Source organism: Macrobrachium rosenbergii, chromosome 31 (genome assembly GCF_040412425.1).
Source record: "Macrobrachium rosenbergii isolate ZJJX-2024 chromosome 31, ASM4041242v1, whole genome shotgun sequence".
Lineage (NCBI taxonomy): Eukaryota > Metazoa > Arthropoda > Malacostraca > Decapoda > Palaemonidae > Macrobrachium > Macrobrachium rosenbergii.
The window spans coordinates 22,532,350-22,554,619 of record NC_089771.1 but is presented as its reverse complement, the minus strand read 5'-3'; the positions used below and the strand labels follow the sequence as shown (position 1 = coordinate 22,554,619).

Below are 22,270 nucleotides of genomic sequence, written 5' to 3'. Positions count from 1 at the left end.
AGATCGTAACGTTCCTGGAACTCGCCACAACAGATCTCTCTTCGCAAGGACGAACAGGGAACGAATGAGTGCCTCCTGTTTTTTCTGGTGTGATAGAGCAGTGGTATTGTCCGCTGCTTCACCTGGACTGTGCGATCGACACTTGATCTTGGAAGAATCGAAGGGCTAGAAAAATCGCCCCCTAATTCCTTCATATTGATATGCCAGAAATAATTGTTCCCTCTCCAGATGCCTGACACTTCTTCCCCCAATGTTGCTCCCACCCTGACATTGACGCGCCGGAGAACAACACCAGGTCGGGGTTCGAAGGCTGAGAGACACGCCTCTGAAAGCCTTGAGGGATCCAACCACCACCTGGAGATGCCCTTTCACCGAGAGGGAAAGTTTGAGAGACAACTTGAGATTTTTTGTCTTCCCAGTTGTCTTGCAGAAGAACTGAAGAGGCCTGAGATGTAGTCTCCTCTAGGGAACAAACTTTTCCAGTGAGGAAATGGTTCCCAGCAGACTCATCCACCTCACCGAACATGTTTCTTTCCTAGGAGGAGGACTTTTTCCCGTGAGCACAGCTGTTGATCGCCCGGGACGGAAAAGCCCGGAAGCCACTGAGTCCATCTGAATCCCCAGATACACGAAGGGACTGCGCTGGGGTCAGGTGTGACTGTTGACCAGCAGGGCCGTAGTTCCTTCGCCAGGTTTAGTTGCTTGTAGATCCTCCAGACACCTCTCCTCGATGACGCCAACAGCCAGTCGCCCAAGTAGAGCGACACACGACGCTGCCGATGCAGCCACCTTGCTACATTCTCATGATGACGGTGAAAATCATGGGAGCTGTGGACAGGCCAGCAAAGAGCTCTGAATTGATACACCTTTCCTCAAGACGAACCTCAGGAACTTCCTTGACTGAGGATGTATCGGTACGTGGAAGTACGCAACCTGAAGGTCGAGGATGGCCATCCAATCCCTCTTGGTCTTAAGGCCCTAGAACAGACTGAGCGCTGCTTTCCATCTTGAAAGTTTCTTTCGCACGACTGTTCAGGCTGCTGACATCCAGCACAGGTCTCCAACTTCCCGACTGCTTCGGGACCATGAACAGCCTGTTGTGGTAGCCTGGGGAATCCAGGTCCAAGACCTGTTCTATTGCTCTCTTGACGAGCATTTGCTGCAGGTCGTACAGGGGACTTCTTGCTTTCCTGGACCAGATTTACCGAGAGAGAGGTCCAAGGGGGGCTTAAAGGTTTAAGGGAGGGGAGAAAGGAAAGGGACTTGTATCCTTTCTAAACCGAAAGGGACCAACTGTCTGCCCTCTCACTTTCCAGGCTCCTCGGCAAACGCAGCCTCGGCACCACCGGTATCTGGAGGAGAATCACATCACTTTGCCCCTACTCTAGCAAGGGCTTTACCTCCTCGAGAGGTTCTTCTCGAGAAGAAGCTTTAAGATGATCCCACAAAGGGCTTCATCTTGGGAGACTGCTGACGTTTGACGCTGCCGAGGTCACGGGAACCGCAGGGCGCTTCGATGACTGTGCCAACAGGTCCTGTGTGGTCTTCTGCAAGCTTGCAGCGATGTCCTTTACCAACGGCCGGGAAAAGATGATTGGAAAGGAGCAAACAACAGTTCTCCTTTTCTGTGCCAAGGAGACGGACTGTCAGAGCTTAACCGCGCAGAAGAGAGACCTCTTCTTGAGCACCCAGTTGCAAAGTGCGAGGCCAATTCGTCAGAACCATCTCGACCGCCTTGTCCATGCAAGACAAGATGCTTCAAAGGTCCGACAAGGAGATCTAGTCCTGACTCGGCGACTTAATGTCCAAAGCCTCCAAGACACCAGTCAAGGAAGTTGAAAACTTAACGCCTTGAAAAGGTTCCTTCAAAAGATGGTGGTCCATCTCCTCGTAAGAGTCCAGGGAACCTTGGCTGTCGACAGATGAGTCTTCCTACTGAATCAACCCAGAGAGGCGAAGTCTCCCTTAGATGAGGAAGGAAGACGTAGTTCTAAGTCTTCTCCGTCTCATACCATCGCCGCTTTCCCGAGTCTTGAAGGGGGAAGGGGCGAAAAGAAGACTTTCCTGAGCTCATGGAGTCCATCCACAAATGGACTTTCTGAAGGCCCGGCTAGTGGAAAGCGATTTAGTCATTTTCAGGAAATCCTAGCTTTCCTAGACTTTAGAAGAAGTCAGTTGAGAAGGAGGGAGAGAGAGGTACTGCCGGCAGAAACTTGTCAGGAAACAATTCCTTCAAAGCTTGACGAGAATCTGGGTAGTCCGACGACGAGGACTGATCCTTCAACTCATCTTCAGACTCGAGACCCTGAGTCTATCTCCAACATCGGGCGGAGCAGAGAGAAGTTGGAGAGGAAAACACGCCGCAGGGACTCCTGCTTGGAAGAGAACTGCGTGCAAAGCAGCAGGAGAACCAGGAACCACACGAGCCGATAGCAACGGCAGGTGGAGCGCCTTAGCGGGAGTCAAAAACGTTATCAAGGCCACGCCTGGCAGCATGACGAGCTTCTGAGCGCCCAATCGCCACGGGCAGTCATTGCCAGGATCGCCCCCGAAGGTTGGCCGCCTGGCAGCATGACGAACGTCAGGATCGCGTCCCCAGAGCCACGTGGGAGCGACGAGCGTCATCAACAAAAAGGTGAACATGACGTCTAGAACGAAGGGAGGGGAGGACGCCCTGGGTGACGTCAAGACGGTCCTCCCCAACACCTCTCCTGGGGACGAGAGTCTAGGTTCCTTCCACGACGAGCGGCTAAGCAGATGAAGGTGACGTAACGCAGGAGCGGAGAAGGAGAACGCCTAGATCTCTTCACTGGAAGTCTAACATCCTTCCGACGAGGACGGACCTGACTCTCTCTGCAATGAATGAGGAGAGTTGCTGCATGGTGGCAATAAGGGTCCTCTGCTGGTGACGCCTCTCTCTGGAGGAGAATTACGGAACTTGGAGGAAGAAGGACCAGGGGACGCCCTAATCCTCTTCCTGAGGAGGGAGAGCTGGAGCGTACGCCAAAACGCCTTCTCTTGGGATGACGTCCTGTACTTCTTTTGGGGGAACACATCCACAAACTCTGGCGAGCACAGAGTAGGAGAGAGAGGAAAGGCCCTCCTCCCTAAAGCTTCAAGAGGGCGTAGAGTCTACCTGACGGTTCCAACCCCTGCGTGGGAGGACGTGGTCAGAAGACGAGAAGCAGTCTCAGACCAACACGAGATCGACCTGGGCAGCTTGGGAAACGCTCAGGGATCTCCGCCGGGGGACGCCAGACCGGTGGGGCTCCCTCACCCTCCTTCGGCTGACATGCCTCTCCTGAGTCCTGGGAGTCCAGCAGAGGTCCAGGCCCCAGAGGCATGATGGGGCGGCCTGACGCCCTCCACTGCACTGGGGGCACTAGCTTACTTCACAACACTTTTCTTGGAGAGCTGGACACTTTAGATTCTACGCACGAATCGATTCCATCATGGCGTGAGCATATTAGTCTCCACTCACACGATCTCAGGCAGGAGACAAAACCACAGGGCTAGGGATCTAGGTACAGGGGAGTTAGGGCCGACATCAACACTTCCAAAGAGAAGCACCCTGGAGGAAGACCTCTCAGTCGATCACGCCCAATTTCTCACATATTTACTACACGCCCATTCATTTTCAGACAAAGAAGCACACATTCATCACACCTATCATTCAACATGCATATATGCTTCCTACAGTTAGAACAAGGTGTGAGGGTCAACCGTAGCTGCAACCTCACCTTACATTCAGACATCACACACGCGACGTGTAATTCAGCAGAGCTAGACCCAGACATAATGATAATCTAAATCAAAACCTAAAGAAATAAAGCAGAGGTTTATCTACCGCATCCAAAGTCAAAATACCAAAAGACAATGAGATACTCAGTAATCTAGAAAAAGCAAATCCTATGACGGAGGTGCAGACAACAGTTGTTGACAACACCGGCGACAGAGAAAATCTGAATGGAAAATGGGAATGGTTCTGATACCGCCTCCCAGCGGCGGGAATGGGTACTAACCACCTGACCGGCCATGCGTGTGCCGCGAAATTTGAAATTCTGTCGGACCTTCGGAGAATACAGCTATATATATCTGACGGGTAAGTTTCATGAACAAACAATAAAGTACTGTATGTTTTTTCATCCTAAAACACAATTCACGGTACATACAGTACTGTATTTTATATAAGGGCATGCAGAGTAAAATCTGAAGCTACAGGTGCCAAATGGGAGTACTCTGAACACAATTTTAATCTGCGATCCTATTTTTTTGTACCTCTGAATGTTTGTAAGTTGAATGTTCATAAGTAGGGTGGTGTCTGTGTATGGATAATGCTGTTTTGCTGTTTCAGTCACCAAAAGATTTACAAATCTTGCTTACTAGAATAACTCAAATATCTAAGGAGATGGGACTTGAAGTAAATCTAAAAAAGTAGAGGTCAGAGTATGCACAAACGAAAGAAACAACATTAGATGAGGAAAAGATAAACGAGGTTGAATCTTACAAATATTTAGGCACAATGCTGTCCAATACAGGTTATCTTAACTTGGAAGCACAGAAAGACTATCAGAGGCAAATCAAACAACAAGCAAGTTGATAAAGATTTAGAACTAGGAAAAGCTTGAAATTGCATATGGGAGTAAGATTTGACAAAGATTCTGTGCAATTTGTATTGCTTTACAGACATGAATTATGATTTGCCAATGAACTTAATTTAAAATAAGGTTTTAAGAAGAAAACTGGGAGCCAGATGACAAAACAGAGTTAGAATTGACACCAAATGGAAAATTATGGAAGTTGCACATTCAGATGAGATAAAGATGAAAGGGCGATGACTTAAACAGGCCCTTCACATACCCATTGGGAGAAGAGTACTGCCAGTATCAAATGGGTTCCTGTAGGCACCAGTTTTAAAATAACGTTATACTTAAGCTATAATTTTGCTTTTTGTTTTCATTTTGTTTGCAAATTTAAGAACTCATAAATTCATTGTCGCCAATGAAGGGGAGTGTCATAAAATGTTTTCTGCTAGACCTAAGCTGTTTTTGTTTTCTCTTGCAAAGTGCAACGGAATTATTATCAAAAAGGAATTTTTCCTACTGTCCCAGTTGCATGCTTGGTCTGTGTTTTTTTTTTTTGCCATACTGTAGTTACATAGGATCTTAATAACATGAAGCACTTAAATGCAAAAAAAGTTTTTTGTAATAATATTTCCCTCTGAAATTGGGGAGGGGGTCTTATAAGCTAAGAGGTCTTCAATAACAGCACTTTACCCAGAAATAGATGTGAGGCAATTTGGACACTGAAATAACAACAATAAAACTGTTCCTTCTAGTAAGGGAAACTAACGAAAGAGGAAGAAAAGCTTTAGTTGATGACTACTTTGGCAACACTGTACCATTCCAGACAGTGCAGCAGAATTAAAGCAGTAATCCTTCAATTACCCGGATTAATAGAGCCAAAGGACAGGTGTTCAAGGGCAACTCTGTACCCTTCCTCACCTAACCTTGTCAGTACCACATAACTGTAAACACTCAATATGCTTATAAACAACAACCATCACACTTCAAACAGAAAAATTTATGCAAAAGGCAATCATCTATCTTTTTTTCCCCATTAACTGTGACAAAATATATTGCATAAATACAATGTGAAAAAGTGTAACTCCTTTTTCTCTCCCTCGGAAATGACACGATTCAGTAGGTAGGTATCCCTACCTTTGTTAACTCACAGCCTGCCATGGTTTCATGATCATTAATATGCTTTTATTCAGTAACTTGCTTATCAGCTGCTACCATATTGTATTACCATACGAGTACAAAATGTGTGTGCGTGAACTACTGACCTGGGCTAGGTGTTACACTCACAGTATCCATTTGCATAAGTCAAATATGCTATTACAGATGTATTTAAGATAAAAGTATTGGTGATGAACCTGATATTTTACTTACTGAATCCATTTAAACTGTATTATTATCATGTTACATCATCATCATTAGATATATAAAAAAAAAACAATCATCTGCCACTGGCATTGACACAATGTTTACAATCTCTGAATCAGCCAATTGAACCTACTAGCAAAAGACTTTGGAGAACAATTCTTTAGTTGCTAAAAGAAACAAATACATTACCAGAATTATTATTTTTATTTGTCAATGAATGTAAAAGTATTTATTTTAAGTAAAATCCCTCAAAATTGCATAACAGCCGTTTCCTGATTCGTTTGTTTACGTCATACTCGATGTTGTTTATGTCAGTTCTTTGGTAAGTGGTTGTTAATTATAAGAGATCTTTATGAACTGTTACATAAGCTATAAGTTTGGTAATCTTGTTTGAAAGCCTAGCCTAGCACAAGCTACCAAAAACTAAATTTATTTGGTAAGCACAGATAACCATGGAAACCGTGTCTGTATAAAACACCCTCCGTTTACACCTTTAGTACGTACGGTTTTTCTCAATGATGACCATCCAAATCAAATTCATTTTAAGAGTGCTACTGAAAAGTAGTTGATCATTTTCTGTTTTATTGGGATTTATTATTTTTCATTTCAACTCAAAATATCACAAAAGCTTTACTTATATGCCTGATATTATAACAGTACACAAAAGAATATTTTATCACTAGTGATATTTCTCTCTCTCTCTCTCTCTCTCTATACTGTATCTCCTCTTCTTTTTTTCTTTGTGCTTAATGCATTTCACTACAGGTTACAGTACAGCAGTTTACATATCCTGTAATAAAATGTGGAAAAATCATACATACAAAAACACATAACAAAACAAGCTCTAGCAAGCTCACTACCACCACTGAATGAGTGTGTGTGTTTGTGTGTGTGTGCATGTGTGTAAGTACATACCCTACGAACACACTTGTGTTTATCTTTTGGGTTGTAAAAATAAAGAATAAGAAAATAGAGTAAAAACATAAATGAGAATGGTGTCCAAAATAAATTAAATCATAAGCATAACAACACAAAACAACAAGCTCTAGCAAGCCAGAAGTCTACCTAGCCCTCTTCACCCATCCAATACTGCATCCCCACCCTCTCCCAGCCAGGGAAACTGCTCCCCAGCTCAACCCACCTTCCAAAACAATCCCTTCTCTCCCATGGTGCCCAACCATCCAACCCACTCCCCCACTTGGAAACTTCTCCAGGCCTCCCCCACCCATAAAACCCTTTTTCAGTTTGTTTATGAGTGTAAACAGTGTTACCAACACTTTTGTGAGAACATGCAGCATTGCCAACCATCACAGAGGTTTTTTCAAATTTTTTAAAAATTTATATAGATCATATATCTTTGTGGCCTTGGTCCCTGGTCTGGGTGTGTTGGATAATGTTGAATTCTGGATAATGGTGATCCGGATAATTGAAGGATTACTGTAATAGGTTTGCAAATTATATGGGCACAAGTTTTTTCACAAGTTACACAAGGAAAAATCTCCTATCTTTTATATGTGATGTTTAAATCTGATGCAGATGGACAAGAAATTATTTTAGAAGAAACAAAATCAGCCAGATTATAAAAACAGTACATACTGAATGGCAAAAAAAAGGGGTTTCTCATGATGACAAGAAATAATAAGCAAATAATAATATAACAAAAACATGCTTCCTCACCTGGTATACTGTTGTATGATGTAAAAGGATGTGAGTGTGAGATGGAAGTAATAATGGCGTGATATTTACTGCTACCACACCTACTTCATTGTCACACCCTGCCCCATATTCATTCTGCCAGACAGAGAGGTCTGACTGAGAGAGCATCACCAGCTCAAGAAGAGTTGAAATTGAAGCTATTGTGAATTGCGAAGAGGCTTGATTTCCACATATAACACATGCTAGCAATCCAACAAACCAGTGAGGAAGCTGCTCTGATGGTCTATTTAAGACTGAACCAGGAGTTGTAGGAAGAGATGACAAATCAACAAGGACTTTGCAAGAGGCTTTAAAAACTTCAAGGTGTTCACTAAGATCTTGTTTCAGTTGAAGAACTGATGATAAATCAACAGACTCTCCCTTACCCTCTGAATGTACTGAAAGTGAAGAGTGAGACGAAAGTGAACTAGGGGATCGTGAAGGCGTCAAACAATGAAGCCTCTTCTTAATACGCAGTTTTATTGGTGATGCATTTTTTGAGGAGTTTTTCGTTTCACAACAATGTAAACATTCATCTAGCAACTGCTTTAATTCAGACTGCGAATCTACTCCTAAAATCTCTGAATGATACACAGAGTTTTCAAAGTCACAAAGGGAAGAATCATCACTGAGAACTTTATTCTGAATAAAACGTAAAAAAAACTTTTCAAACTCCCTTACATAGCCATGTAATGGTGAATATCCCTGATGACTGGGACTCTGAGGGGCACTTTCATATTCATCCTCACTTGCCTCATGAAACAGATAGGCATTATCCCCTTTTGGATGTTTGGGAGTTAAATCTCCTTCTTCTACTCCTGAATCTGAAGGCACCTCATTTATCTGGTGTTCCTTTTCATTACATAAATCCAAATTATCAAGATCAAATATATCTTCTACTGGATTTATTTCACCAGGCAACATATTTTCCTTTGGAGTTTCATTCTTTGGTACTTTTGTATTAGGCAGATCTTCTTTATCACTTTCAGTAGAACTAACAGAATCCCCTTTAGACCTCAAATTAACCGATATAAATGAGGTTTCAGCTTCTGTATCAGTTACTGAACCATTGTTCTTTTGCTCACCCTCACTTAAAACAGACTCAAAATCTGCTTTCTCCTCTATATTTATATCTTCCTCATTAGCCTCTATACCTATCTGAACAATCCCACTCTCACTTGGAGGGCTTTCTCTCGCTCGAGATTCAGGGACTACTGGAGGACGACTTAGAGACGAAACTTGTGACACAGCATGGAGCTGAAGGGAAGTAAACGTATTAATACTGGCACGAGACTCTGGACGAGACGCTGCAATGGCTGGAGGAAGCGTAACGGAAGGTATGAGTTTTAGCAGAATAGCTTTACAAAGAGACAGTCCCACAAAGAGTTCATTAGATGTTAGAACAACTAAATAGTCTGTAAGGAGGGAAGTTATGGTATTCAGGACCTCAGGCAACCTAGATGCCTGTGTTTGTTGTTGAGTGTCTAAAGGGAGAGAAGTCAACAGATGCTGCAGTAAGGTGCAAATTTCTATCACTGTCATGCAAGAACTTCCCACTTCTTGCACTCCTGATGACTGGTTTTCATTATTTGCATGTACAGTCTCATGTGACTCACAAGCAGTGCGTAGCAATCCAGTAAGATAAATCCATGGGTAAGATGGCTGCAAAGCACTAAATAGAAGTGTAGCAGTCTTAGTTACTTCATGTAGACCTTTGTTACCCTCAACTGTATTCTTATCTGGTGAACAAGGAGGTACTAAGGATGCTTGTCTATCTGTAGTACTCTGTTGTCTACAGCGGGACTCAACTAAAACTTTAGGCTCTTGAAGTGTTTGGCAGGTGTGATATAAGCATCTGGAATGAAAATTAAAAGAAAATTTCTGTTCTACTGAACCAATATTTTATCATACAACACTATTTTTTTTCATAAAACAACAACCATAAAACAACAATCAAATTTTTTTGTGTTTATCTCACATATTTTCAATTTCCTACACATAACATCAGCAAAAAAGAGAGAACTTACCTTAGCAAATCTAAGAAAATATCATCCAATATGAATGGACCAATTTCCGGCTTATCTAAAAGGGACACTATAAGCCTATAAGGCCTCAAATCTGGTGGATTAGTACCTTGGCTGGCCTTCAAACAACTTTTCACACCTTCCACAAGAAGAGGACGCGAGAATATTTCAAAGTATGCATTAATATCTGTTCCGTCTTCAGTGTTTGTGTCACTCATAGTGCTAGCAAGGCGCTTCACTACAGGGTGTTCAGAGGATAATAATGAGAAGTTGATTTCAGATCCTAACAGCCAGGCATAAAGACGTCTGCATAAAGAAAAAGAGAAAGTGATAAGTACAGACATTAATAAAGTATCAATTGACAGATCAGAGTAATATCTGATTTATGAGTTCTGCGTGTTCTTGGGTTAGGTTAGCTGACTGGATAGATAGGTTTGTACTGTTACAAAACATTGGACTGTCCAACATGCATAAGTTTTTTGTATATAAAGTAGCTGTATAAAGCTTGAGATTTCTGGTGTTATCCTTTCACAAACTGCTGATTACAATAAACCCTATAACACACACTGTAAATATCTAACTAAATCCTTGAACAGTATAATAAGAGGTTTTATCACTGTACTGTACGTATGAATGAAACATCATCTTACCTGTTAAGAGACATATCTCTTCTCAAGAGTACCAAAATGGCAGAAGTGATAATCCTTACAAGGTCTGGTCTCAGCAGCTGTGTATTATGCATGGGAAGAGCTGACAAGGTCAAATCAAGAGCTGCTCGTTGTACCAAGACACTACTGTCTTCAAGGGCTTGGCACAATGCTGATACCTGTAAACATATGAAAAAACATCTCACTGCCTCCTACACCTGAATTCTTTGTGTATATAATTAGTATTCAGTATACTCAAAGCATCATTTTGAAAATATATCCAGAACATCCGCAAACGTTCTCAGCACCACACTAGTAACTCCCCACATCTAGAATTAAAACAACTAAATAATTCTAATAACAACATACATGAACAAATACAAAATCTTACCATTACATCAATATTGGTACCAAGAATGTGGAGCTGGTCTTCTGTTGACAGCTTCTTATTGAAACATGCCATTATGTGGGTGATGGCAGGAAGACGAACGCCAGAGTTACCCCAAACGCAGTCCCACAAACATCCAAAAAATTCTGCCTTCCCAACACCTTCAGCAACTCGTGTTAATAGTTGGGATGTCCTGCATGTGAGAAGATATATTACAGTAAAAACAGAATTGTTTTTTAGAAGAAAATCTCAAATTTTCAAGCAAAAATTTGTTATTTCTATACGTACCTATCTTTCATATAGGTTAAGTTTCAAGCAACCAGCTCACTCAGCAGTTTGGAAAAATAAAACAGGGGTAGTACTGGGTCTATCAGCCTACCACATCTTCCTGTTTACCTTTCCTGGAGCAGGTATGGAGAGAGCAACTCCATTTTATATGCCTTACAGTTTTCTGCCCACTGGATTGTAGGGAGGCTAGGTGGACACTATGAATGTTACTTTAGACAGAAACAACCAGTTCTAATATGTAAACTGATGTTATTTCTGTGAATCTTACCTAATACTCATACTACTGACTACGTCATTGACAAGGATGATGGGATAATGCATCATTTGTCAAAGGCAGGTTTCCCAAACCACAGAAAACATTGGCTTTAAAAGTATACCAATGAGTAATTCTAGCCTCAAGTAGGTAATCCTGCAGAGAGTCTCTACCTTCAGTTGAGGTTTGACATCAAGGCTAATGCTGGTATCATTACGGTAATCCCTCAGTTATCTGGATTAATACATATAAGGCCCATCCGGATATTTGAAATTTCCAGATATAACGAAAAAAAACACATTATTATGTAAAAGCAATTTCGTAATTTTTTTTTTCCTAATTTGTTACTTCACAGTCCTGCTGTAATGGCATTATACTGACTGGGTTATATGTATGATTTTATTGTTTATATTTTCTTATTGGATTTATTTAGTTATATTTTAATATCTGTTTATCTTTTGGGTTATTTTCCAAACACATATGTCAGTTTCATTTATGGTGAACCTTTTTCATATATGGTGTTACTGCTGAAGGGGTCACCCTAAAAATGTTCACTGATTTGACAGAAGGATTATATCAATTTCCATGGAAGATTTAGTTGCAGATGTTAGGAAGGCTACTTAGAAAATGGTCAACTTTGTGCTGATGTTAATGAGAGCCTTCACAGCTAAAACTGTGATGTCAATACTTAATAAGTATAAATACTGATGAGGGCTTCATTTGAATATGTAAACCTACTAACACTGACATGGAAAAATCTGCTCTCATGTAAGCGAGGGCTTAAAAGGATCAGCAGTAACTGTAGTGTTTTCTGTTAAAATACCTGTATTGTTGAGGCTGACTGTTTTTCTTGATTTGTTTGTGGCAATAGAAATTGTACATTTTTTTGTGTGGTTTTTGTAAACTAAGCAATGAAAAGCATACAACCATCATGGGAAAGAATTTAATATATAAAACAGAATAAGAAATTATGGTAGCATAAAAATTTATGCATATAAGTTCTAGGCAAAGGGTTGTGTGGATGTGTGTATTACCACATTGTTTAGGTTAAGGCATTTAGGTTATGGAAATATTGAAGTACTTCATTGCGTTTTATTTGTGTTTTCTGATACCGATCAAAATTTAAATAAGGGCTGAGAAAAAAAAAAAAATGGATAAATATATTTTGATGTAGGCAGTACCTGGCTTTGGTGGGGGTTCCATCCCAGTGGCATGCCATAAGTTGAAAAAACACAGTAACTTGGAACAATAACATTGTAAGAGAGAGAGAGAGAGAGAGAGAGAGAGAGAGAGAGAGAGAGAGAGAGAGAGAGAGAGAGAGAGAGAGAGAGAGACTTACATAAGCCTAGGGAAAGAAACAGGTTTTTAAGCTTTGCCCTGGCAATAAACTGGTTTCCTCAAGGAGGGATAGTGAACCCTAAACTGGTTATCTCCTCTCCTTATAGTGAACCCTGAACCAGTTTTCTCACCCTGTTATAACTCCTACAGCTACGCCGCTCAGAACCCTAATTACTGCGCCATAATCCTAGTTACGGTGCCGCAACTTTGGAACATCAGCCGTAACGCGGAACCAAGTTTTTGATGAATATATTTGAAAAAACGTCGTAAGTACGGAACACTGTAAGTCAGAGCCTCCGTAACCCGGGGACTACCTGTATGTAAGCATTCTTTTAGATTTAGGTTAGGTAACCGGTAAGTAGGTGGCTGATGTATGAAAATGGTAATGTCACATATTTTTGACAGTCTAATCTATATAAGCTCTCTCTTTAAATAAAATAACTGTAAAAGGATTGTATTTTTCTTGTTTTCCTTTCATATTCTGTCCACAAAAATCAGACCTATTGCTGGTAAGCCTTACTGGCATTAGTCTACTCCTTCGAACAGCACTGTAAATCTACAACACTGTGAAAAGTGACAGAAAGTGAAGTGTACTCCCCCTCTCAACCCCATCTCCACCAGTTACCTATCCTGTTACTGTGAAGTGTACTCCCCCACTCACCCCCCTCCCCACCAGTTAGCTATCCTGTTACTATGAAGTGTACTCTGCCCCCTCACCCCCATCTCCACCACTTAGCTATCCTGTTACAGTGAAGTGTACTTCAACACTCACCCCCATCTCCACCAGTTATCTATCCTGTTACTATGAAGTGTACTCACCCGACTCACCCCCATCTCCACCAGTAAGCTATCCTATTACCATGAAGTGTACTCCCCCACTCACTCCCATCTCCACCAGTTAGCTACCCTGTTACCAAGTTTCAACAACCAATTCCTTCCACTGAAGGATACTTCTTCATACAAGGCGAAGGCTTGTATTTCCACAGGAACGAATACATATGAGCGGAATCTCAATTGTCTATTTCACAAAAGAGACTGGCCTGCAACATTACAAACTTTACTCCTTATTCTGATACTATAATGCAAGTCCACCAGCAAGAATAAGCTTTGGAAAATAAGCAAAATTTGAGCAAAAGCAGCAAGAATCCAAGAAATGCACTGACTGTAAATTTGCTTACACAGGGGTGGTGGTGCCAGAGCAAGCTAAAATGCATATGGTAATTAGCCCAAGTTTCATCATCATATCTCTCTAGTACCTGGCCTTTGCACTGATGGCTAAATCAACTCTAGTTGTTGAAGTCACAACTTTAGACTATAAAAACTTTAGTCACAGCTTTAGAAAAAACTTGAATAGTCACAGCTTTGAACTAGAAAAAACTTCATCTCAATAAGATTAAACTTTATATCAAATGTTTTAATTATCCAGTCCCTTCCTTCATTGCATTGTCATATATCCTGAACCGTTCATTATCAATTGGTTCTCCGGCTACTTTTCAACACAATGCTTGATATTCTAGATGGTCCTTGATCCTCTGTATGTCAACATATTCATTCTTTCCAATCAGTGGTGGTTCAATTCCATTACAGTATTTCATGATCTCTTTCTCTTCAACTTTAATTTTGTTGCAATATCGAACATTTCTTTATCTTTACTGAGATAATATTCTGATTCCTTCCCTTCCCACCAGCCACTAGTCTCTTATCTTCTTCAAATTTTTCTCTATGAATTAGAAGTTGGACATTCCATCTCAAACAACTTAACACAATTCTTATAAAATTAGACAAAAAATCTTAAGAGAACATAATTCTTCACATCATTGTTATTTATGCTTTTACATCAATTTTCCCTTTGTGAGGTTAGAAGTAAAATGAGTTATCTCTCCTCTGTCCTCAATCCGGACTCCCATCAGGTATAAGCTCTAATCTATACCCTTTACCCATGACTTCTTATGCCTTCCTGTTCATATTACTGTTGATAATTTCCATATCTACTGCTTTTCTGACTAACTACTGTACTCCTAATCCTCTCTTATTATACATCCAAAACATATTAGTCTCTCTAAGCTTTTTGCTTATTTTCCAGCCGATGGACACCAAATCTCTCCACCACTTCCTTATTTGTAATATAATCTTACCACCAAACACTGGCCATGAATCTTAGCATTCTATAATCACACCTCACAATACTCTGCCAACACTGAAAAATATTTAATTTCAAGAAAAATGGATTGCATATAAAAATTATAACTAATTAGAAAAGATGGTCAAATCAAAGAGTACTGTACATAAAAATAATCGTTTGATACAGACATACCTCTCCAAGTGATCGGAACCCTCTTCCAACCCTGCCAGAATACCTGACAAAAACCCATTGAGTCCAGGACGGAGTCTTTGTCCCAAAGGAACAAAGTGGGTTTCATACACAGTTAAAAGGGCAGATCTGACATTCATTGCAGCACTGCTGAACAATGGGAATAAACCTGCAAAGAGACATGAAAACATACAGCACTAACCCAACAAATATGTTTTGGTACAATAAACATTTCAGATTGCATCACTTTTTTGGGGGGAAAAACAATTGTCATCCCTCCCAATTCAAGTCCAGAAAGGCAAACAGTTTGACTATAAAAATCATAAAATTGTGTAATATCAATTCTACCCAAACATTTTACCAATAGTATGACCTGAAATACTATCACACTACACCAAACAAATGAAAATGAACCAAATATATAAACTTCATTCAGTAAATAGACAGCTGTCATAATTTACAAAGGAAAATCATTCTGACCTGCACTATAAATAAAAAGTTCTTGAGAGAGACGATTGGTTCCCATGCATTTGAAGATAATATCATATGTCTCCAGCGCTTTCAAATGAACCCCCGATGGCAACGCTGGATGCATGCACTGAGCTAACCGCTTGCTGATAGTAATGCGCCTCGGGACAACAGGGTACTTCATGTGGGATAATAATACCTGTTAAAAATATAAAGAGAGTTAGAAACTTATTGCAATCTTAAAAAATGTATTCATGATGATTCAACCAACTCTATTAAATATTATAGTATTTACTTTAAATCTCGTGTAACTTCAGAAGACAGAGTGAGGGAGGATGACCTATTCTTTAGGCAGAAATTTGGCCCAATTATGTTAATCAATTTAACATTTACTGTAAATCTCAAAAAGACACTTGGCAAACAAGTATACATAACATCAGACCAGTGGACAAAATTACATGGATAGATGTGCCTCACATACTTTACTACTGTAGTCTGTCCAAGGACACCACTTCATCTGATTTTGAACTAGCCACCAGAGGTAATATTCACAAGTTTTGCTGGTATTTTGAAACAAATTAACCAGCAGAAGTTCCCACAGTGGCTGGCTTTATAAGTTCTATTTTCATCCACTGGCTCTGGTTTGATTATGTCTGATGGCAAAATGCTGTCTGCATTTTATGTTAATTTTTGCCACTGAATATCTAAAATGTTACTAACAACTAACCTCTTAATCAGACACACACACACATGCACACAGGGCAAGAGTGAGAGAAAGGTAACAAGGAGTATTTCAAAACTAATAAAAAGCTCGTAAGAAAGAAACATTTCTATATACTGTACCAGCTTATGTAAATTAACTGCCAACCACTAAAAAAGCAGAAAATTTCCTCTCCCTATTGCAAACACCTTTTACTGTCTTAGCTCTGTAACTGGCTCTGTTACATATTTATCAATTACTCCCATAAAATGTACTGTCCTCTCTGGAAAGTAAATTGTAATAATAGTGGTTATACTAATTTAATCTAAATACATTAAATTTTACCAAGTGCATAAATACAGTACAATTCATTTGCTTTGAAGTGACTGCTTACTGACAGAGCTAGCACTTTTTACCTAAAGGTGACCATTTACTAAGAAAGAGAGCAAGTACCATATAATTTGAGAGGACAGTTTACTGAGAGAGAGAGAGAGAGAGAGAGAGAGAGAGAGAGAGAGAGAGAGAGAGAGAGAGAGAGAGAGAGAGAGAGAGAGAGAGAGAGAGAGAGAGAGAGATTAATCTTGTGCTGCATCGTCGAAAATCTGCTCATCAAACCACGCCAGACTAGAAACTTCTAATAGTTATGCAATGACACCTTACATCATTAGGCATCGAATTTTCTAGCTTTCCATCACAGACCCCACGGGGATACAATGAAGGGTGTAGATGAACCCAGGACAACATCATACTGGACATTCACAAAACATGCACTTATTAGAAAGGAAATTTTTGTACTTATTATTATCCTTCCTTAGACACACAAGTCACCACCCATGACACCCACCTCAAAACCAAAAAGGCATTTGTGTGGTGGAGGCTTACTTGGAATATCTTTCGTGGTCAGCTGTCTTCCTAGCCACACTCAAACCATAATAATAAAGGCTCTGTAAAGGTTCCTTGCTCAACCTGGGTTTTCCCCATGAAGTTAGGTACAGTAGTCGGGAAGATATTCCATCTGTGGACCTGGAAGGGAATTCTGCAAAACAAGTCAAACCGACTCCTCTGTCCATGTAGGTAGTTACACACAGGGTTGCCTCTTTGGCAAGTTGGGTAGGCCACTGGGAGGATTGTCAGGTAAAGAGAAGGTCACCTGTTTTAGGGAGGTGTCACATCAATTTCCCTGAGCTGATGGCTGTCTTCCTGTCTCTCAAAAAACTGAAGCTTCCAAAGTGGACCCACATTTGTCGGTCCTATACAATATGACATCGATGATTTGTATCATGAGGTCAGGTTCCCACTCAGACCATCTAAGTGCAGTCATGCTGTCTATCCTAAGAATGGCTCAGGCAAAAAGTGGCACTTGTCAGTAGTCCACCTCTTGGGGTCACTCAGTGCCATACCAGACTCCCTGTCAAGGCGGATGGCAGCCTGAGCTGAGTGGATGCTAGAAAAACCCTCCTTTCAAATAACTGCTAACAAGCTTCCTGTTTCCCACACATAAAAACTATCAACTTCAAGTGTATGAGTCTCCAAGCCTAAATAGTCAGGCAATAGCAAGAGATACATATCTACTAGACTGCAACAAATGGAGGAAATTCTACTTTTTCCTCCATTGTCCCAGATTTTCAAGGTTTTGAACAAACTCCTAACTTTCAGAAAGACCACCTGTTAGTAACCTAAATGGCCAAGATTATTCATTCCTACTGCTTCAACAACAAAAAAGAAAATCAATCCTAATACTGTCTGCTGTTCTATCCCAGACAGGAAGAAGAAATGTCGTATACGCATCCTCTCTTCTGAGACATGGTCTTCACATGAGGAATTTTTAAAATCTAGTCTGCCATGAAGATTATTCATTCAACCTTGTTAGGTACCTGGTGCAAAGACTACGGACTTCATTCATCCATGAATATCAATCCATATAGAAAGTGTGGTTGGTTTACCTCCTCACTAAGAGCTGGTTGAGCCTTAGTTGAAACACTTTAACAGTGTCTAATCTACCGCTCCGAGGACAAGTGCCAAGCTGCTATTACAATTATGTTATAAAAGGCTGCAATAACAAAGCTCTTGCTTCAAGGGGGTGGTACTGATCCAAATATAGGTTTTAATTCCCTTATCCGGTCCTTTGCATTGCAAAGACCAGCTTCTACAAGAACTCAGAATTATAGATATGTTATGCCTGGTCCAAGCACTCCAGGTTTACCTATGTGTTGCTTTAAACATCCCAGATGGTCCTTTTTTCTTACATCTTAACACAAATAACTCACTTCCTCTGCATAGGTTGAGAATTGTGTCCCTAATTTGAAAGATGGAATCCACCCCTCACTTCCTCTGCATAGGTTGAGAATTGTGTCCCTAATTTGAAAGATGGAATCCACCCCTCAGGAGATGGTTGCATCCCTAACTGCTGTATGATACATTTCTTGCAAAGAAGTTTCTAAGTTTAAAAGTTAGTCATCAGAGGCAGTGTTTCTCAAACACTGCTGTCATGACATCCAGCAAATTTGGGTACACTCTGTGTTGGTAGGTGGTGTGGTAAGTCCCTGTGCCCTAGGCAGCTTAGTAGAAATCAAAGGGCCTTTTTGATGATGTGATAATTCTGAAATACAGCTGGGGAGGGGCACAGTAATGCTATATCCCAACCTGGCATAATCTGATGTCACTTAAGAACCACAGAGAGTTACACATATACAGTACAGGATCTTGTTTTTTCCTATTTTTTATACAGCACAGGATCTTGTTTTTTCCTATCTTTCATTGCTTTACCCTAATGTATATCCTGAATAAAAGGTGGTAGGTAAAAAACTTACGTTACTTTACTATGGACCAATTTTTCATCTGGGTTGTTGGGATTTTTTAATCAGGAGCTTCGCCATTTTGTCACCTGTCAATTTCTTTTTGTATGTTCCTTTCAGGATGAACAGCAGCTACACTCTCAAAAACAGGTTTTGGAGAAAGAAAAAAGTCATTTTGTTAGCCACTGTGAGTTAACCCACTTTCCCTGATGAAAAGGCATGGAAATTTATGGAGAGTATTTTTCTTCCACAGATCTGCGAGTAATGGGGATCTTTGCCAGTTTGTGCACTGTTGCCATCTGTGAGAAAAGGATGAAGGAAAACTGGGTCATCACTGTAGGCAAGGGAAAGAACCCTCTTGCCTGGAGTCCTTTTATACTTGATCACTGTGTCTATCAAAGGCATTATCCTGGCCAAGACCCACTATAAGAGGAACCCTAAAAGAGTTCAGAGGTCTGCAAATCATTTATAACTATAACTAACCCACTATAAGAGAATTCTTCGATATTGGCTGGTCTGTCTCATGGAGACCTGAGGGGACCATAAGAGTACCTTCTTTGCGGACTTCTAGCAGCTACCGAAAAAAGGTTTTTTCTTCCTCAAAACATATTTCATTAATAAAATAATCATTTTAAACTCTCTGACTTAAAATCAAGAACGCAATAAGCTTTTTATTGTGATGAAATAACTGACTAGACTGATAATTCTATTGTAATTAGAATAACCTGGAAATGTGAGAATTAAGACTTGAAGGTTACATGATGTCACAACTTTCAAGGGTTACAGACACCCCAACATACAATACCTGTGTTTATATTTTTCCCCAATTAAAAACAATTTTTAAAATAAAAAAAATATGCTTAATATTCCTTTTCCAAAAGAACAATATGCATAACTATTTGTACAGTTACTGAGTGCTTTATTATTCTATACAGTACCTGTAATGGTAAGAAAGGAAAATGGCATACGAAAATTTTCACAAGCTCCTTTACACTTCTTATCTAGAACAGAATGGTTTTATGTGGCTTCCAGTTGGAAAATGCCATCTCGAGTTTAGTATAATGTCCTCCCAAAAATCCAGCATTACTGCTGGATAGTAATGCACAAAAATTTTACTGTCAGTAAAGGAAGATACATCTGTATTAATTTCAATGGTAAATTTCTATACTGCACTGTAGTTAGGCTTAAAATCAATATCAATATCAGCAATAATTCCAGCCAGACCAGGAAAAATGCTTTCTAGACCATGAGGGAACACTTCAAATCATATTCAACCTGGAATTTCTTGTTATTGCTGACATAACAGTGATGCTATGACATGTTGTATTCCTTTTAGCATAAATAATTTCAATAAAAAGGGAGTTTAGTGGGAAAAAATTATAAAGATAGGAAACATTTGTAAAGACCTTTGGATGAACATCCCAATTAGGTAGATCTACATATTAATGGTTATCATGGTACACTGGACAGTACTAGTAACACAGTAGTCTAACCTCCAATTACTTATACTTTCGGTAAAGCAGTTGTATTTATTTCCATGCACTAATTTCACCGCGTAAGCAACCTCAAATACAACTGAGGGCATTGTTGTAATTCATTAAAAATCCTTTCGCTGAAGAAATACTATAACAAAGCAATGCACCAAAATAGTATATCAATATCACAATACTGTACTGTATATGCAAGCAATACATATATACAAGCAGGGAAAAGTAAAATTCATGCCTTATTAAGTTTTCCAAGTGTGGATATGAGATCAGCCCACTCGCTAGTATTTTCAAAGTTGCGTAGTGTCTTATCAACCGCTGCCACGTAGGCACGGTACTTTGAATCGCCGAGTAAATCATATTCTTCCAGACTCAATCCACTCATTCTGAAAAAAAGAGAAGAAAAAACAATAATCATAACAATATTCAGTACATCAAACATAACAAAGACCTTACCGAAAAATCTGAAATCTTTTTTAGGCCGTAACCTGTCATTCAGCTCATTTAATGTTTAATGGTTACACCAAGAACTTGCTTTTCAATCAAGAAGAGCAGAGCTAAGACTACTGAGTGTAAAAATCACTCTCACACAATGGAGTACAAAAGCAAAAAGATCAATTAATAACAAAAGTAATACTGTAACACTAAACATTAAAATCTTCAACGACAATTTATAAAACAACTTAACATTGTCTATACACCAACTTATTTACATACGTGAATAGTTCACTGATCAAGGAATAAATTTAACTATTCTTTTCCATTTAATGGAACATCCCAACGCTTGATCATTTAAGTAAACATCCCTATCATGTGGTAAGCTGCATGGATCACCTTCACTAAAACGGTATACTGTAGTGGGGACTGTATTCCTGCTTACTTTAAATCTTCAGCTTAGCTCCCTAATGGACAGTCAACAGACTGTACTAAATCCATAAGGTTTTCAAGGGGATATCAGCATCAGAGAGAGAGAGAGAGAGAGAGAGAGAGAATGTGGTAATAAATAAAAAATACAGTACTGTACGAAGGAATGGAAAATAAAACCAGTACACCTGAAATTCATGAGATGTCAGCATTCGTGAAGTGAAGACGATGCCAGGATATAAGGTGGCGAAGGACAGGCTGACTTTACTACTGTGTGGCAATGCATCAGGAAACTTGAAGCTGAAACCACTCTTAAGTGTATCACACTGCAAATCCATGGGCACTCAAAAACATCAGAAAAAGCTCTCTACCCATAATCTGGATTCCAATAACAAAGCCTGGGTGACTCTTGCTGTACTTGAAGACTGGTTTTTCTATCACTATGTTCCCAAAGTCAAGCTGTACTGCTGCAAGAATGGGATTCCTTTCAAGGTTCTTTTAATTTTGGATAATGCCCCTGGGCACCCACTGCACTTACTGTAGATGATTTCCATCTGGATGTGAAAATTGTTTATTTACCCCTAACACAACTTCACTCATTCAGCCGATATATCAAGGCATAATAGCCAATGTCATGAAATATTACACTCGCTGTACGTATAGGCAAGCACTGGAGGAAGCGAATGACCCTGGTCTGATCTTACATGACTTTAGGAAGGGTTACAACATTTATAATTGCATCATGAATATTGAAGTCGCATGGCATGAAGTAAGTGGCATCAACATGAATGGAGCATGGAAGGCTACATGCCCACAGTCTGTCAATGATTTCAAAGGATTTAATCAGGAAGAGGAGGAAAAGGGAATCATTAATGTCTCTCACTGGCAGCAAGTGAAAAGCTACAGCTCGACTGAGGGGAAGAAGACTTTGAAGAACGGTTTGCGTCTCATCCAGAGGAGTTGATGAAAGAGGATTTAATGGAACTGGCTGAAATGCAAAGAACAGAAGAACATTAAGAAGAGGAACGTCTTCCTTTAAAGAAGTTTGAAACAAAATTGTTGGC

General features: G+C 40.0%; 1 protein-coding gene across 6 annotated transcripts in view; it reads right to left on the bottom strand.

The window, feature by feature from the left end:
* The window catches only part of LOC136855405 (protein dopey-1 homolog), a 91,297-nt gene that overhangs the window by 65,532 nt on the left and 3,495 nt on the right, over positions 1-22,270 (bottom strand). For all 6 annotated transcript variants that reach the window (XM_067132395.1, XM_067132397.1, XM_067132396.1 and 3 more), the window contains exons 2-8: positions 20,581-20,728; positions 15,373-15,559; positions 14,896-15,061; positions 10,706-10,895; positions 10,318-10,493; positions 9,671-9,973; positions 7,626-9,498 (exon numbers count right to left, since the gene is read on the bottom strand). In XM_067132395.1, coding sequence (XP_066988496.1) covers positions 7,626-9,498; positions 9,671-9,973; positions 10,318-10,493; positions 10,706-10,895; positions 14,896-15,061; positions 15,373-15,559; positions 20,581-20,728 — 3,043 coding nt within the window. The remainder of the gene's footprint in view (positions 1-7,625; positions 9,499-9,670; positions 9,974-10,317; positions 10,494-10,705; positions 10,896-14,895; positions 15,062-15,372; positions 15,560-20,580; positions 20,729-22,270) is intronic.